At 37.6% G+C, this 20,080-nt stretch overlaps 1 protein-coding gene across 1 annotated transcript in view; it reads left to right on the plus strand.

The window, feature by feature from the left end:
• The window catches only part of ACC (acetyl-CoA carboxylase), a 1,393,224-nt gene that overhangs the window by 269,286 nt on the left and 1,103,858 nt on the right, over window positions 1–20,080 (plus strand). The window contains exon 14 of the mRNA XM_090408519.1: window positions 13,077–13,402. Coding sequence (XP_090264645.1) covers window positions 13,077–13,402 — 326 coding nt within the window. The remainder of the gene's footprint in view (window positions 1–13,076; window positions 13,403–20,080) is intronic.

The raw sequence follows: 20,080 nt of genomic DNA on the forward strand, positions 1-20,080 counted from the left end.
CTTCAAATCTATCCCCCCCCCTTAATAACTCTAGTTTCCCTGGTTCTGTAACTTCACTTCCACCACATTCTACAACACCTTTTCAAGTCTCTGCACACCAAATCCATTTAGATATAATCCATCCATTTTACATAAATCCTTTCGCCCATCGAACTCATTCCACATATCCACAAATTCCACACCACTCATCAAACATAATTCACGCATAAAGTCATTAGCAATTATGGCCCTCCTTCTATACTCTTCACTGTCATGCCGTGGCAACAGACCCACCATCCTAACTCTCTCACTCTTTTCTTTTGCTACCTCAAGCAATTCCTTCACATTCTCACTCATAGCCTTTTTATTTCCTTTCAAATCATTTGTACCCACTACCACTATCAATTCCTTCACCCGCTGTTTTTGCATCCTAATTGACTCGCTTACATTCTTTACGGTCGCACCAGGTTGGTATGATTTTGTTAAACTCTCAACTAACACACCCCCTTACTAGGGAATCTCCATACAATACACTCTCTTTCATTTTGTTTACACCCACTATCATACACTTATTTTTTCTATCATACTTTTGCCAATTATTAGTCAGTACGCTTGTTAAAGATTTTTGCCAACGTTCCAGTTGCTGGTTTATGCTATGTATCATTCCGCGTAATAGAGCTATTTCACTCATTGCATCAGTGTCATCATTTTTATTTTCCGATGATTCATTCAATCGTTCTGTATGCTTAACTTCATTCACTCTCACAGCTATCAGGTACTACCTCGCAAATATCCTCGTTCATACCTCGAATATCGCTGTTATCTAGATTCTCACTTTCGACAATATCACTCACACGACCTGAAACATTCTTTACTTTTTTTGCACACATTCACTCCACAATCGTTGTTTAACCAGACTCCAACCTCTCTCCTCCATGCATACATTTTGCAAACGGAACACTGAATCAAGTCTTCTAAATTAAGATTTTCAGACAAATATGGCGACCTGGATGCCATCTTTATGTTCCTTTTTATGGGAGCCATGAGCACAGATAATCGATCTATCAGTTTACTGTTGAAATATTCAAAAAACACACAAAAATCACCCAGACATGTTAAACTACTAAAGGAAACAATACTATGTACTATGTAATACTTAATATATACTTAATTATTCCTAGAATAACTTATCTCACTCAGGAGCTCTTCTTAAACACATCTGCAGCACTTGGCTCACTAGTGCCACTCCATTATATTCCCATGATTTATCAACTATTTGTTGTAAACTGAAAATCTGATCCTGACTGCCTCTATTTGGCTTGAATCCAGCTTGTTCTTCACCAAGCTTCTCTTCCACAATCCTTAACCATTTCTCAAGTATACTTTAGTAAATCTTACCAGGAACCCTCAGTAGAGAAATACCCCTGTAATTCTCACATTCAGTTTTGTTTCCCTTTTCATATATGGGTACTATGAGAGCTGTACTCTAATCACCGAGAATTCGTCTCTCTGTCCAGGCCTTCTGAACTATGCAGTGCAGTCACTGCAAGACTTTTATACCTCCATACTTGAGCATTTCTTGTCGAATATTGTCTACACTCACTGCCTTTCGAGATGTCAGTCCTTTGATGGCTTGTTTCTACTTCAAATATGGATGTGTGTTCTTGACTGCATGCCTGTTGAGTGTTTTTTTTTTAATACGGTGCTATCACTGCTTGTTACATTTAGCAATTTTTCAAAGTAATTATCCATACTTCAAGGATATCTTTTTTTTTTTTACAAATTTTCATGTCACCGTTATTATCTCTAATTCCTTTTACAGCACCCTTTCCTCCATTACTGAGCTTCTTCAACAACCTCCAGAATATCTTGATATTTGTTTTATATGTTCTTACAAAAGTCTTACCGTGACTTTTGTTTAGCATTCTTACCTCTGTATTCTCCTAGAGCACAAGCTGACTTATTTGCCAGGAACTTTTGATATGCTTTCTTCTTTTCCTTCCCTGCCTTTTTAACTTCCTGTGTCCACCATGGAGTTCTGATTTTTCTATCCATGCAGACAACTTCACCACATGCCTCTCTGGCTGAATCAATTAGGGTTTTCTTCAAGGTTTGCCACTGAATCTCCAAGGTTTGGTTCTTGTTCTCAAACTCTTTCATTTTTTCTTCAATAATATTTGTGTATTTTAGTCTACAGTTCACATCTTAGCCACATGCCTGTCTTAGCTTTGCTCTTTTCTCCAAGTTCTCTTAAGGCAGTAAAAAGTCGAGAGCCACGTAAACATCCAGGACTCTCTGGAATCCAACACGTCTCATGGTTATGAAGCTACACTTAGATATGCTTCTGTTATTTTCCAAGCTGCATTGGTATCAAGAGAAACAAGGCTATAGATACTGCAACTAGGTCAGCTCATTTTTTAAGTATCCACCATCTGCCTGTGTACTATAAAGTGGTTACCAGCAGATTTTTTGATAATAATGTTATTCCCCCTTGCAATCATCTGAATCATCTTGGAATAGAGACTAACAACATGCTCCAAATTAAGTTTGAAATTAAATTATGGTGGTTAGTCTGTGCAAGGCTTGAACAGAAGAAGTTCTTCTTTGGCTCTGCATAATGAACTCTTATTATTGGGTTCATGTTAAGGAGTGATGACATCCCTTTCTATGTGAATTCTGTAATTCTAGACTATCAATCAGTCATAGTTAATCAGTCATAAGTGCCTCCATAGCACAGTTGGATGAACGATGGTACGTTGCACCCTTCAATTGAAAAAAGTCCTAAATTCGATTCTTGTCCTGATGGGAGGAATCTTTAAATGGAATTTTTCAATTGAAGGTGAGTTAGCCGATCTCGTATGGAGATAGCAGAGTTTTTTTCTCCTGGAAACTCATGTTTCTCATCCCCATTGAGACAAATCGGCCTTTAGGACATACTCAATTTATAGACAAAAAAAAAAAAAAATGTAGTGGTGGTGAGCATTAGATGGCATTGGTGTAGATGTTGATGGTGACGGAGAGTTGTAGAGTAGTTGCCCTCCCTTGATGAATCTTTAGACTCCTTGGCGGTGTCATGAAATAATAATAATATTTTAATTCACTGTCCTCATTTCATGAATGAGCACTGTTATTATTTTAGCTGTATATGCAAATTGTCTTCAGCCCTGTACACTGAGACAGATATTATCAGACTCATCAAATGTTTATTTTTTACAGACAGTGTTCTCTTGTATATATTATATATCCTTTGAAAACCTTGTTTTTTTTATTTATTTTATGAACTTTTTACACTCTTTTTTTGTAGATTGTTTATAACTGATTTTTTTTTTTACTTGTTTTAGTCTTCCTTTCTTTTTAGACCTATTTTTATATATATTCTTATCTATATGCCATTTTTAATTTGTATAATGCTGTCTTTGATCATTTCCTGGTACAATATGACCACGGCCATCCTTGCACCATAGTCCATCAAACAAAGAAACCTCTTATGTAGCTATACAGGGAACTTTGTTCCCTTTGTCTGTAGATCAGCCTATTTTGTACAAACTGGTAGATCTCTCAGCATCTGCTCTATGTATAGGGCAAGTCCAAACTGGCAGGCCAAGTTCTGGATATTTCTTCTCGCTGGATTAAATGGACAACTACGTTTACACACACACACACACACACACACACACACACACACACACACACACACACACACACACACACACACACACACACACACACACACACACACACACACACACACACACACACACACACACACACACACACACACACACACACACACACACACACACACACACAAATACCTATCTATCTCAGCCTCACACATGAGAAGACTCCAGACTTATGAGACAGTAGTGCCTTGTGTGTGGACAAGTAGTTTGAAAAAAGAAAGGAATTTGTTGATGTTTCTTGAACACCTGAAAATTGTACTCATTAGGGTAAACAGCATGAGGAAGACTGTTGCAAGAGCAGAGGCATAGGGACTGAAGGCAGAGGATAAGAAATTAGTTTAATAAATTTGGAGATGAAATGTATATGGATGTTGACTATCAGTTGCTTGTATTCATACATAATTAGAAGAATGTGGAGGGATGATATTGGCTTGTCCTACATGGAAGTTGCTATAGGTTTGAGAGACTATTTATAGAATCAATATCAACTATAAAAAGACTCCCTGAAAAAAACTTCAACAATACTGATGCTTAATTTGGCAAGTCTTTGAGACAGTCATTTGACCACAACATTTATCTCAGATTTCTCTAAATTAGCTTCATTGTTTTCTGGTTCCTAGGGATGCCTTTTTAGGACATTAGTCTTTTTCATTTGCAATTTTAATTGTTTCTTTATCATTCTAAATAAGTGTTGTGTGTCTTGCAGTAGCTCAATAAATATATATATATATATATATATATATTTTTTTTTTTTTTTGGTGTTGTTTATACTGTGAAGTACTGTTATGAATTAGTTACCTTGAGTTGAAAATAATAGAAGATTTGAATTTGGTCTTTCTTTCCAATGAAAGAGAAAATCTTGTGCCTTTCTCATCACTGAGCTATGGAGGCTGTATATTTCAATCATCTTTATCAGACAAGAAATAATAAAAAAAATATAAAAAATTATTGTTCAGAAGTGAGTGTCTGCAGACTGGAATATATCAGATGTCTTGCAAATATCACACTTCTGTTGTAATTTCCTTAATGATGAAAATGATATTCTTAATGGGAATTATTGGTGAATCTCTTATTTGCTAATATTTATTTTGTGATTTCGTCCTTTTTATTGGTAAGTTATATTCAGTTGCTTTCTGATGATGCAAAATTAGATAGAGTAATAGTTATCAAGGTGATATGGAGAGCTTGCAGGATGATTTAAATAGGCTGATATGGGCAAAAGTTAATGGCTATCAGGTTAATGTTGAGATATGTAAAGTTATGCATTTTGGGTAAAATAAATTACAATCCATGTATTACATTGATGGCACTGTGCTCCAGGAAATAGGTGAAGCTAGAGATTTAGGTAGATATATAGTTAAAGTTTAGAGGATATATTGCTAAGGTAGCCGATAAGATTACTTTGCTATTGAAAAACACATTAACAAGTAGAAATAAGAAAGTTGTTATTCTGCTTTACAAGACCTTAATATGCCCACATCTGGATTACTCTGCTCAAGATGTAGAAAGTTTTTTACCTTGGGTATATATTATGTTAAAGATACCAAGCAATTTTATAAGCTAGGTTTTTAATCCTTTTTTTCCCAAGTAAGCAAACAGACAATTAAGTCAAGTTTGCGGCTGCATGTAGTGCAACACTAGGCAACTCGTTGTAAAGGTGGAGTAAGCTCCGATCACTTTCCTTAGAATTTTCTCCTAATGCAAAGCACATTTCCTTGCGGAGATGTATGATATTATGCATTTAGGTAATGGTCACTACCCAGACCAGTTTCGACCTTTATCGAGGCCTTGTCAGTGGGAGCCAGACCTAAAAAAATGCCAAGGGTGAAGTAATGCAGAACTTATAAATTTTACCTAAACAAGTTGCCATAAGGTGCTTTGACCTCATTAAATAAAAATCTCAGGATGAGAGTAAGATGTAACTTAGGCAACTTGTTGTAAAGGTGGAGTAACCATTGTGGTCTGGGTAGTGACCATTACCTTAATGCATCTCCACAAGGAAATGTGCTTTGCATTAGGGGAAAATTCTAAGGAAAGTGATCGGAGCTTACTCCCCCTTTACAATGAGTTGCCTAGTGTTGTACTACATGCAGCCGCAAACTTGACTTACTTGTCTGTTTGCTTACTTGGGAAAAAAAGGATTAAACACCTAGCTTATAAAATTGCTTGGTATCTTTAACATAATATATACCCAAGGTAAAAAACTTTGTACATCTTACTCTCATCCTGAGATTTTTATTTGATGAGGTCAAAGCACCTTATGGCAACTTGTTTAGGTAAAATTTATATAAGCTCTGTATTACTTCACCCTTGGCATTTTTTAGGTCTGGCTCCCACTGACGAGACCTCCCTCAATAAAGGTCGAAACCAGTCTGGGTAGTGACCATTACCTTAATGCATAGCATCATACATCTCCACAAGGATATGTGCTTTGCATTAGGGGAAAATTCGAAGGAAAGTGATCGGAGCGTACTCCACCTTTACAACAAGCTGCCTAGTATTGCACTATGTGCAGCCGCAAACTTGAATTATTTGTGTGTTTGCTTACTTGGGAAAAAGAGGATTAAAAACCTAGTTTATAAAATTGCTTGGTAGTTTGCTTACTTGGGAAAAAGAGGATTAAAAACCTAGTTTATAAAATTGCTTGGTATCTTTAACATACTGTGCTCAAGTCTGGTCCCCTGGGTTTCTTTGGGATGAGGAAGCAGTGGAGAGGATTCAGAGGCAAGTGACAAAGATGGTGAGTGGCCTGTGAAATGTTCCCTATGAGGATATATTAAGGGTGTGTGGATTACAGAAGTTGGTTGATAAGAGAAAGAGAGGGGGGGATATGATAGAAACAATTAACTTACTAAAAGGGTTTTATAGGATTGATGCAGGGAAAATGTTTCAGCCCTTGACTAGAAGGACCAGAATACGTGTGTAGAGGCTTAAGTGCTGTGAGGACATCATGTTGGAGGCTTAATGGATTTTTTTACAACACTCAAAAAGAATTAAAATAGAATTTAATACTTCCTATATTTCGTCCTAGTCACTAGGACATCTACTGGGATTACAAAAACAATTAATGTACCATATACACAAATAACAAACAATACTAAGCCCAACCACGTGGGTGACACTAAAGTCCTATCTAGGTAGAGCGCTCTAAGGGCAGTAGTAGGTGGCCTGGAATGTAAGGTGGGAACTCTAGTGATGAGTGTTTCCCAAATTTTCGGAAGCTTAATGCAACCGTATTTATTGAGCTTTGTTTAGTTTTTGAGAGCTGCTGCTGCTGCTTCTAAGAAAAATCTCTCTTTCTTGAATTTGCTGTGGTGGAGCATGGTGGTTTTCTTCCATGATACCCTGTGGGTGGTGTCCAAAACATGGTCAGCCAAGCCTGAATGGCCATAGTTGTGTTTGAAGATGTAAGACTTGTGTTCCTCTAGACGGATGGATGCTGATCTGCCTGTCTGTCCAAAGTACGCCAGCTTACAGGAACAGGGTACTTTGTAAACTCCAGGCAGAGAGAGAGAGGGGGGAGCTGATCTTTCGTAGAACGGATAAGGGTAGCAAGTTTGCGGTGGGGCTTATATGCTGTGTGTAGGTTGTACTGTTTTAGTATCTTGGCTATTTTTTCTGATGTTCCACGGATGTAGGGTATGGTGATGGCATTTTTAAAATCTTGTTGACGAGAAGGACGGGGAATGGGGAAGGAGTTGATTAATTTTTTGATACTGTGATCGCTGTAGCCATTGGAGAGGAAAGTGCTGTGTATGTGGTTAAGTTCAGTAGTGAGGGCGGTTCCACTGGAACAAAGATTGTGGGCTCTCTTGGTAAGAGTTTTAATAATGCCATATTGTTGAGAGGGGTGGTGGTGGGAGAGTTTGTGAATGTATCTGCCTGTGTGTGTGGGTTTTCTGTATACGGTGAAGGTAAGTGTATCATTAGGCAGGCGTGTGACTAAGGTGTCTAGGAAGGGTAAGCAATTGTTCTTTTCCTTTTCCATAGTGAACTGGATTCTTGGATGTAGACTATTGAGATGACTGAGGAAGGAGTCTAACGTGTCTGGGCCATGAGGCCAAATAGAGAACACATCATCTACATATCTTAGCCAGATAGAAGGTTTGAGTGGGGCTGAGTCTATAGCTCGTTTTTCGAAACCTTCCATATAGAAATTGGCAAGGTTCACTATGGAATCCAGTTCACTATGGAAAAGGAAAAGAACAATTGTTTACCCTTCCTAGACACCTTAGTCACACGCCTGCCTAATGATACACTTACCTTCACCGTATACAGAAAACCCACACACACAGGCAGATACATTCACAAACTCTCCCACCACCACCCCTCTCAACAATATGGCATTATTAAAACTCTTACCAAGAGAGCCCACAATCTTTGGGTATTCTGGAACCGCCCTCACTACTGAGCTTAACCACATACACAGCACTTTCCTCTCCAATGGCTACAGCGATCACAGTATCAAAAAAATAATCAACTACTCCCCCATTCCCCGTCCTTCTCGTCAACAAGATTTTAAAAATGCCATCACCATACCCTACATCCGTGGCACATCCGAAAAAATAGCCAAGATACTAAAACAGTACAACCTACACACAGCATATAAGCCCCACCGCAAACTTGCTACCCTTATCCGTTCTACGAAAGATCAGCTCTCTCCTCTCTCTCTGCCTGGAGTTTACAAAGTACCCTGTTCCTGTAAGCTGGCGTACTTTGGACAGACAGGCAGATCAGCATCCATCCGTCTAGAGGAACACAAGTCTTGCATCTTCAAACACAACTATGGCCATTCAGGCTTGGCTGACCATGTTTTGGACACCACCCACAGGGTATCATGGGAAAAAACCACCATGCTCCACCACAACAAATTCAAGAAAGAGAGACTTTTCTTAGAAGCAGCAGCAGCTCTCAAAAACCAACCAAAGCTCAATAAATACGGTTGCATTAAGCTTCCGAAGATTTGGGAAACACTCATCACCAGAGTTCCCACCTTACATTCCAGGCCACCTACTACTGCCCTTAGAGGGTGCTCTACCTAGATAGGACTTTAGTGTCACCCACGTGGTTGGGCTTAGTATTGTTTGTTATTTGTGTATATATTACATTAATTGTTTTTGTAATCCCTGTAGATGTCCTAGTGACTAGGACGAAATGTAGGAAGTATTAAATTCTATTTTAATTCTTTTTGAGTGTTGTAAAAAATCCATTAACCCTCCAACATGATAGAAGGACCAGAACAAGGGGGTCATCCCTGGAAGTTGAATAAAGGTGTGGTTACTAGGGATGCAAGGATTAGATTTTTTGCTTAGAGAGTTGTGAATGAATGGAATGGGTTGCCAGAGTGAGTTGTGAGTGTTTTGTGTGTTAATAGGTTCAAAGAGAGTTATGATAGATTGGATTTCTCTCTCTCTCTTGATGAGTCTTCGGACTCCATGGATGTGCCTGTATGATGATAATAATAATATAGAGTTGAGTTTTTTAATAAAATTTTCAGTTATTCTGCTTTAACCAAAACATTACAAGAAAAATAGACTTTAAAAGTGAAATTTAAAAAATATACATGCTCGCACTTGCAAACATACACATGCGATAGTCCCTCTTTATCCTTGGGGGATATGTTCCAAGACGCCTCCAGTGGATACCTGAAATCACGGATAGTACCGAACACTATATATAAATTTTTTTCCTATACATACATATAATAAATTTAGTTTAATCCTTTATCCAAGTGTGAGCAAACAAGTTTGCGCCTGAAAGTATCTTCAGGACTGGGTTAAGGTGGTACACACCAGGGCTACTCGTTGCAAAGGTGGAGCAAGCTACCAACACTCCTATCCTAGTATCTCCTATAATGCAAAACACATCTCCTTGCGGATATGTCTATTGTTATGCATTAAGGGAAGGGCCACTACCCAGACCGGTTTCGACCTTTATTGAGGTCTCTTCAGTGGGAGCCAGGCCCAAGTCGAGATATCAGGCAGAAGCATTTGCAGGTCATCTCCACCTATAGGAATTGCCAATTGGTGTGCCACCCTTTTTTAATAAATTACTCTGGATTTAGAGAAAGATGTTGAAAGTTTATTTTCCACTTGGTTAGAGTATAATAAATTTAGTTTAATCCTTTATCCAAGTGTGAGCAAACAAGTTTGCGCCTGAAAGTATCTTCAGGACTGGGTTAAGGTGGTACACACCAGGGCTACTCGTTGCAAAGGTGGAGCAAGCTACCAACACTCCTATCCTAGTATCTCCTATAATGCAAAACACATCTCCTTGCGGATATGTCTATTGATATGCATTAAGGGAAGGGCCACTACCCAGACCGGTTTCGACCTTTATTGAGGTCTCTTCAGTGGGAGCCAGGCCCAAGTCGAGATATCAGGCAGAAGCATTTGCAGGTCATCTCCACCTATAGGAATTGCCAATTGGTGTGCCACCCTTTTTTAATAAATTACTCTGGATTTAGAGAAAGATGTTGAAAGTTTATTTTCCACTTGGTTAGAGTATAATAAATTTAGTTTAATCCTTTATCCAAGTGTGAGCAAACAAGTTTGCGCCTGAAAGTATCTTCAGGACTGGGTTAAGGTGGTACACACCAGGGCTACTCGTTGCAAAGGTGGAGCAAGCTACCAACACTCCTATCCTAGTATCTCCTATAATGCAAAACACATCTCCTTGCGGATATGTCTATTGTTATGCATTAAGGGAAGGGCCCCTACCCAGACCGGTTTCGACCTTTATTGAGGTCTCTTCAGTGGGAGCCAGGCCCAAGTCGAGATATCAGGCAGAAGCATTTGCAGGTCATCTCCACCTATAGCTTGTTAGCTTGCTCCACCTTTGCAACGAGTAGCCCTGGTGTGTACCACCTTAACCCAGTCCTGAAGATACTTTCAGGCGCAAACTTGTTTGCTCACACTTGGATAAAGGATTAAACTAAATTTATTATACTCTAACCAAGTGGAAAATAAACTTTCAACATCTTTCTCTAAATCCAGAGTAATTTATTAAAAAAGGGTGGCACACCAATTGGCAATTCCTATAGGTGGAGATGACCTGCAAATGCTTCTGCCTGATATCTCGACTTGGGCCTGGCTCCCACTGAAGAGACCTCAATAAAGGTCGAAACCGGTCTGGGTAGTGGCCCTTCCCTTAATGCATAACAATAGACATATCCGCAAGGAGATGTGTTTTGCATTATAGGAGATACTAGGATAGGAGTGTTGGTAGCTTGCTCCACCTTTGCAACGAGTAGCCCTGGTGTGTACCACCTTAACCCAGTCCTGAAGATACTTTCAGGCGCAAACTTGTTTGCTCACACTTGGATAAAGGATTAAACTAAATTTATTATACTCTAACCAAGTGGAAAATAAACTTTCAACATCTTTCTCTAAATCCAGAGTAATTTATTAAAAAAGGGTGGCACACCAATTGGCAATTCCTATAGGTGGAGATGACCTGCAAATGCTTCTGCCTGATATCTCGACTTGGGGCCTGGCTCCCACTGAAGAGACCTCAATAAAGGTCGAAACCGGTCTGGGGTAGTGGCCCTTCCCTTAATGCATAACAATAGACATATCCGCAAGGAGATGTGTTTTGCATTATAGGAGATACTAGGATAGGAGTGTTGGTAGCTTGCTCCACCTTTGCAACGAGTAGCCCTGGTGTGTACCACCTTAACCCAGTCCTGAAGATACTTTCAGGCGCAAACTTGTTTGCTCACACTTGGATAAAGGATTAAACTAAATTTATTATACTCTAACCAAGTGGAAAATAAACTTTCACTATACATACATACTTATGATAAAGTTTAATTTGTAAATTAGGCAGAATAAGAGATTAACAACAATAACTAATTATAAAATAGAACAATTATAAGAATATATTGTAATAAAAGTTATGTGAATGGAATCTTAGCAACCTCAGCATACATTTTTTTTCATTCTTTTCTTATGAAGTTGAGAACTTTCACCTTTTCGCTTAAAAGGAAGCACTTTACAACTTCTATTTGGCATATCCGAATTACCAGCATTGCTACTCTTGCACTTCGGAGCCATTATTAAGTAAAATAAGGGTTACTTGAGCACAAGCATTGCAATACCATATACAGTATAGAGTGGATATGCTGGACAAAGGGATAATTCACATCCCGGGCAGGACGGCATGAGATTTCATCACACTCAGAATGGCATGCAATTTAAAACTTGTGAATTGTTTAGTTCGGGAATATTCCGTTTAATATTTTCGTACTGGGGTGTTGACCAAGAGTAACTGAAACCACGGAAAGCAGACCTGAATCTGCAGATGGGGGGAGGGGGACAACTGTATAAGATTTGTGATAAGTTTTACTTTTTTTTTTAAGTGACGAAAAATAGTAATTTTTTGATTTTACATCTCTTTAAGTAATATTTCTGTTAATACTATGGTTCTTGTCATTAAGAAATTATTTGGATTACTAATTTGTTAAACTGTATGTTATTATGAAAATGTCTAGGATGAAAGTGTCCCTCACATGTAAGTTCTTGGACTTTGTGGAAGCATCATGTAATAATAACAATAATAATATATATATATATATATATATATATATATATATATATATTATACAATAATTCACTGTTTATGTGACCTTCCAGTTATCAGGACTTTGAGTTTGAATAATTTAAGTACTGTTACATGATGCTCTTCAGAGAAGTCAGTTCAATGAAGGGTCATTGTTTTGAAGGCCAAATAAACAGTAGATTATTTGACCTTCAAGATTATACACTGTGTGTGTGTATTATGGCAAAGGAATTGTTTCATACTTACTGTGTTTAACTTGATTATTTCTACATTGGCAATTTTTTTTTTTTTTTTCAATGAAAATATAAGCACTGAAGTCCATGCCAGTGATTTATCTTCATACTACCAGTATGTAGATGTCTTCTTTCTCATTTCAGTAGTATCAACTCAAGAATAAAATTTTCCTTAGAAAAGAAAACTTTTGGTTTGTTTGACTGATTAGATTTAATCGACCATTGAGTATCTAAGTGTTATGCCTGTCATTTATGTGTTCTGTTGAGCTGCTCATCAAAGAAACAACAGGAATTTTTCTGAGAAATCCCTGATACTTTGTGCATGGAAAAGAAAGAAAGAAAGAGAGAGGGAGGGAAGGAGGCAAAAGAGGGAGAGATTGATGAACTAGTTTCTTGAAAATAGTATAGAAAACTGCCACTAGTTATGAATTGCATTTTCTATTATTCTTTGGCAATTTCTCTACTTGTTAAAGTTGAGAATATAATTTTGAAATAAGTGTTTTGCAGTTACATATTATTATGTCAAAAATTTTTGTTTCAGAAACGATCATCAAGATGAATAAAATTTAAATTCTTTTTCTGTTTTATCTATAGTGAAAAATTAATTTCATTGATATTGTAGATTGCTATGGGCTTGCCTCTTTATCGCATTAAAGACATTCGTCTTTTATATGGAGAATCTCCCTGGACAGACACGCCTATCAATTTTGATCATCCTAAACATAAACCCAGACCCTATGGACATGTCATTGCTGCTCGTATCACCAGTGAGAATCCTGATGAAGGTTTTAAGCCTAGTGCTGGTACAGTGCAAGAATTGAATTTTCGGAGTAATAAAAATGTATGGGGATACTTCAGTGTAAGTGCTTCTGGAGGGTTGCATGAATTTGCAGACTCCCAATTTGGCCATTGCTTTTCATGGGGAGAAGACCGAGAAGAAGCAAGAGAGTAAGTGATAAATTTTTGTTTTTGTTTCATTCACTTTCAGTATTATAATTCAATTACTTCAATGGAATCAGAGGACTCATCACTGGAAAACCCATTAATCCATTCAAACACTGTAAGTTCATTTACTGTATATACTGAATGCTACCACTGGAGATTAATTTTATTCGCACGTTATCAGGGTAAATCAGCCCTCTCACCCACACCTTTCACTTTTTCCCCCAGCTTTCAATGATTATCCCTTGTTCTCCTCCTCCTACTTGCACATATCTTCCCCCCCTCCACCTTAATCTCACTGCTGTAAGTGGTCAGTTTGCTGAGTACATAATATTTTTGTTATGCTGCTCATATGCCACGAATGTTATGGATGTGTTTGAATTTCTGTAAGTGAGAGATGATTTTTCATTCGCTAGGAAGATCATCCCCTGTTACTAGGTGGTATATGAGTTCGATCTTTAGAGAAAGCATTCAGGATTATCTAAATCTTAAGATGTTCCTTGTATTAAATATGCATTGATGCAATGCTTCTGCCATTTCATTGGTTGGGTTAATAGAGAAAGGGGGGGGGGAACATACCTTAATTATTATCATCATTCCACAGACCTATATTAGCTTTACATGTCTGAACCTTTTCTCATCCCACAGAACTCAAGAGACTAAATCTTTACATAGTGGTCCAGAACTTGACAATTCAAAGCCTTATATCTAAAAAAAAAAAAAAAAAAAAAAAAGACGAAGATTAACTGTACTATTTTTACATGGCAGTTCAATCTTTATAATTGCTTTTTATCTAAAGCTAGCTAGTCTAATATGTTGGTGGGTAGGGATATTCTTTCTGTATCACATGCATACTGACAGACCACACATGTAATTTACAGAAATAGTACTTATTCTTATTTAAGCTTTCTTCTTCTTCTAATGGTACCATCTTCTGTTGAAGGTCAGTGACCATCTTGGCGAACAAACTGCATTCTTGCATTAATCTGAGCAGTTGTACACTACTCTTTCCTGTCTGCATCTTGATGTTGTCAAACCAAGATGTTCTTTTTCTTCCTCTAGCTCCTTTGCTATCAGTTGTTCCTACCAAAATAGTTTGCAAAAGTCTGTATTTGCCGTTTCTCATGATGTGGCCAAGATATGATCTTTTTCGTTTCTTGATTGTTTGCATGAGATCTTTGGCTTTGCCAATGGATTTTAAGACATCTTCATTGGTAATTTTTTCTGTCCATGATATCTTTAGCATTCTTCTATGTAACCACATCTCAAAGGCTTCAATTTTCTTGATGGTTGTCGCCTTCAGTGTCCTTGTTTCTGGTCCATTCTGCTCCATAGAGCAGAATGGACCAGACATAGCATTTTAGCATTCGGCATCTGACTTCTGTGTTTAGGTATTTATTGCAGAATAATGTTTTCATTTTCATGAAGGACTAATTTAACTAATTAGTCCTTCAATATAAAGACAAGGACTAATTGAAGGTGCACAGTAGTCCTTCATTTTCATGAAGGGACTACTGTGCACCTTCAATCCTTGTCTTTATATCTATTTCAGGATCCCACCTTTCATTAAGCCAGCAACCAAGATATTTACACCTTGACACTTGATCAATATATGTGTAGAAAGACTTATGTGGTCGTCGTACATGTTGTTTAATTTCGACGGTATATATCAGAACACAGATTTATAAGTAAATAATTATTTATTGACTTATTGCTGATATTTTCGCTGATGTTATAACCAGCATCTTCAGAGCACAAAAAACACAGTTTGTCACAGTGTGCGAGACTACAACAACATGGTGTAATAAAAAGATTAGTTTAACAAAATTGTAGCAACAACAACACAGACTAAAGTCCTAATTAGGCACCCTTTATCTAAAAAAAAAATTGTATTTTATTTTATTTTAGATAGAGTTGATGCCATAAGAATGGTGATATGCATGGATAAAGAAATGATAGTTTCATTGTATAAGCACTAATTTGACCTCATTTGCATTCCTGTGCACAGATCTCACCTGGCTATATGTGATAAGGAATCATTGGAGAAATTGCAGAGCAAATAACTAAGACTCTCTCTCAGAAATCTTGATAGTTGAGTATAAGGACAGATTAAGGTAATTGGTCTTTGAAGATTGAAAATAAGTACAAGTTTATGCAGCTTCGCCTGTCGCTATTGTTTGCACTACCGTGCAACGCTATTGCGCAGTTGAAAGGCGACATTTCACATAACCTTTCAGTGAATTTTCGTTCTGCCTACTTCAGTTGCATGTGTGTAACATATTTTTAGAAATGGAAGGAAATAACGTACGTTATTGTCATATTTTGCTTTTTTATTTCAAAAAAGGCAAACGAGCTGCAGAGGCCCATAAAAAAAATATATGCAGCACATATGGGGATGGTGCCTTAACAGAACGCGTATGCTAAAAGTGGTTTGCCAAATTCCGTTCTGGAGATTTCGACGTCAGTGATACGCCTCGCTCTGGTCGCCCTACCGAGGTTGATTCGAGTGTTGTGAAGGATATCATTGACAAAAATCCATCACAAACAGTGCTGGAGATTGCTGCAATACTGAACATATCCCATACAAGCATTGAAAACCATTTGCACAAGCTGGAATATGTTTGGGTGCTGCATGAATTGACTGAGGCCAATATGACTGCTCGCATATCCATCTGTGATTCGCTGTGACATTGCTAAGAAAACGACCCATTTTTCAAGCGATGATTACGGGAGATAAAAAATTGGTCGTGTATGGTAATGTGGTATGTAAAAGATCATGAGGGCACAGGAGCGAACCGCCGCAAACAACCTCGAAGTGGGATTGCATCCAAAGAAGATCATGCTCTCTGTGTGGTGGGATTATAAAGGTGTTGTCCACTATGAGGTGTTACCATCAGGCAGAATGATTGATTCAACTGCTCACAGTTAACACAACTGGCCTGCAATTAGCACAAAACGTCCTGCATTGGTAAATCGGAAAGGAGTTGTCTTTCACCACGACGACAACACCAGACCCCACACATCGTTAACAACCCGGAGTAAATTGTTACATCTTGGCTGGGATGTTTTGCCACATCCTCCATATTCACCGCACCTGGCACCTTCCGATTACCACTTATTCTGATCATTGCAGAATTTTCTGAACAGGAAAACCTTCACTAATGAGGAGGCTGTCAAAAGACACCTGGATCAGTTTTTCGCCAGTAAACCTCAGGAGTTTTATGAATGCGGCATAATGAAGTTGGTGGACAGATGGCAAGAGGTCATTGATAAAGAGGGTCAATATATAACTGACTAGTATGTATTATATATATATTAAATAAAATGTGTTTCATTCCACTCTGAAAAACTGAACGAACTTATTTGCCAACCCAACAGATGCAGGAGAATTATTGAATAGGATAATGGATGAGGTGGAAATGAGAGGTTATCCCTGGAAACTGTAGAAAGTTTATGTGAGTAAGGAAGTGAAAAGGAGATTTTTTGCAGTGGTGGATGGGTAATGAGTGGGATGCATTGCCAGAGTTGGTGGCGAGTGATCCAATATTGAATGTCTTCAAGGCAAGGTATGATATTTATTTTAGTCTGTGAGTGTCTAATCTCCTGTGATGAGTCTTTGGATTCCATGGATACACTTAAGCATAATACTAATATACACATCCCAAAGGAAATGTTCTTTGCATTATGGTATACTATACTGCAGCAATTGATTCAAAGTCAATTGAACAGCCTCTATGTATATAAGTAGCCTAGTTGTGACAATACTTCACACACAAACTTTTACAACAATATAATTTCTTGACAAGTAAAATTTATTAATTCTGATATTCTATATATCTAACATTTAAATTCTTATTAAATACTAAAGATAATTATATGGCTATTCTACAGATTGCACAATCTGCCCATTTCTTCATTCACTCCATCTTACCTCTGAACTTCTTTAGATCACAATAAAAGAAGTTGATCTTCACTGCTGTGCTTGCATGTATCTTTTAGCAAGCAAGTTTGATGAAAAACATCTATATTCATTTCCTGAACTAGGCATATTGTCTTCATTATCTGATTAAAAACCACCAACTTGCTTATTGGGGTTGCAATGTTTGGTTCCCAGAGTAGGGATATTGGTTTCTGTCGTTTCCCTCCCCCCCCTTGATTTTTTCAACATGCAGTGTGAGTGATATCCCTCAAGGGTATACAAAACATATGGTAGAGATGCAATACCTGTCCCATCTTCAGTAGTATAGCAATTCTGCAGGCACTAGCAGCCAGATAATGTACAAGGCTGACCAGATGTTAATGCATCTAGGAGGCTTCCTGATTAGCTAGTGCATAATTTTACTGCTGTCTACACTGCCAGGTCATACCTAAATGGCAGCTGTGTAATTATATATGAGAAGCATTGTCAAAGTCATGATATGAATGGAGACTGGATTCTCTCTGTTTATGTGATATGTCTAAGAGTTTATCTCCTCTCACTACATGTTCTCCTTTACTTTTACTCTTCTTTTACTAAACATCAACTTTAGTGATGATCATTATCACCTACATCAGTGGTTCTCAAACTTGTGATAATGAGAACCACTCATTATCACAAAAGGTGATAATGAGTGGTTCTCATTATCACCTACATCAGTGGTTCTCAAACGCTCCCCTTTCAAGCTATCCCCCCCCGGGTTGCACCCGGGGGGGGGGAATTAGCTTGAAAGGGGAGCGTGGCATACTTTACTGCAGATAAAAATTAAAACTGCCCTAAATCAGTTTTAAAAATAACAACAAATAAAAATACAGAAAGAAAAACTTTTGATGATATACGTTTTATTGGCAAGGAATTCCCAACTTTGAGCCAAAAAGAATTGAAGATCCTTATTCCTTTTGCAACAACTTATTTATACGAGAAAGGCTTTCCTGCTTTGGCAGCTATGAAGTCAAAGTTTCGTTCAAGACTAAATATTGCTAAAGAACTTAGAGTGGCCATTTCTGATATTGCACCACGTTTTGATAAACTTTGTTCTCAAAAGCAGGCCCATCCATCACATTAGACTTTGACATTTGAATGTTTGATTATTTTTACAGAGAAAATTAAATACTTGTTAGTTAAATATTGTTTCATTTCAATACTTGTTAGTTAAATATTGTTTCATTTCAATACATATTTTGGTTAATTGCAAGTTTCAAAACTAATTTTTATTGCAGGCCTATTATTGTGATACTTTAATTATTTTGTGTCAAAAACTGTTAAATAGTATGTAGAAAAAACAAATAAACTGAATAAAACGTCAAACTTAGTATGACTTCTATTTTGATAAATAAAACTGGTGTGTGTGTGTGTGGGGGGGCTGCACAATGTTTTCTCTTGTCAGGTGGGGCTCAGAGGTAAAAAGTTTGAGAATCACTGACCTACATATATCCAGTCCTGATTTTCTGGTTTTGATTTTGACTGAACCTCAAATCTCTGCTCCCCCTGAAGTCAGTCTTAATTATCCAGACTACACCTTGTGTGATTCCTTCTGCCACCAGGGTGGTACTTGTGCTTTTGTACAGTCTGATTATTCCTTCCACTGGCTTCTGTATCTTGAATCTCTCCATTGGTTTAAAATTTCCCTTCCTTATTATGTCTCAATCATCTGCTGTCTCTACCATTTCCCTAGTTATGAATTTTCTTATCCATGAAGCTTGATTTCATACAATCCAAATTCTCTCTAACCTTGAAGTCTTCTTCCTTGGTGACTTTAATGTCAACAATTCTATTTTCCTTTATGGGATTCTACTGACCAAGCTGGAAGAAGCAGAGGTATTTCTGTAAGTAATGATGTACAATAAATTACTCATCTCTTGTCATTTGGCACAATAACAATGGCAAGTGGGAACATCTACATGACTTTTGTCCTATTATCCATAGTTAAACTACTGTTTTCTTTCTTTCGATCCAGATACTTCTTGTAATCTAAGAAAAATTGTCCATGTTGGAATGGAGGTTTTCTTTCCTTCTTCTGTTCAGAGTTCTCACATTATTCAAGCCAGTTTTCCAAAAAGTGTTCCAGGGTAGTCAAAAAAAACCCCAAAAAACTTGTCGTTAGTAGCTTGAGACAAACCTCTGGCTTCATTCATAACCTACGGTACTCGAAAAACCATTTTTAAAAGAGCTAAATGTAGGAAACTCGCCACCTAAACAATAGTCATGCCTTCTAATTTCTCATAAAAGCTGTTTGCATAACTTTTGTCCATCTTTGCAACCACCTGTTTTAGCCAAATCATGATATCATGACATCATTTAATAAGGTTGACCTCCTGGTATCATTCTTCTCATCCATCTCCTATATAAATGATGAAGGCTAATCACGTCCTTTACCTGGAACATTACATCATGCCACATTTTGCTTTCTGTTAGACTGATATCAAAAAAATCCTGAACAACAGGGATACCAAAACAGTTTATGGTTTTGATGGAATCCCATCTGTTGTACTAATGGAATGAGTTCCTGAACTACCACCCATTAGTTATCATCTATACACCATATACCCAGCTGGCATCCACTCTACAACATGAAGGCCCATGTATAGCTAATTCCAAAACAAAGGTGATAAGCCCTTTCCATCTAAATAGATCTATTACTCTCTCCTCAGTGTTGTTTGAAGAAATGGAGAATGCATCAACAGTCAGCTTTGACATCTGAAGAACTA

The sequence above is a fragment of the Typopeltis vanoorti genome, chromosome 18 (genome assembly GCF_054136105.1).
Source record: "Typopeltis vanoorti isolate ZY-2024b chromosome 18, IOZ_Tvanoo_1.0, whole genome shotgun sequence".
Taxonomy (NCBI): Eukaryota; Metazoa; Arthropoda; class Arachnida; order Uropygi; family Thelyphonidae; genus Typopeltis; species Typopeltis vanoorti.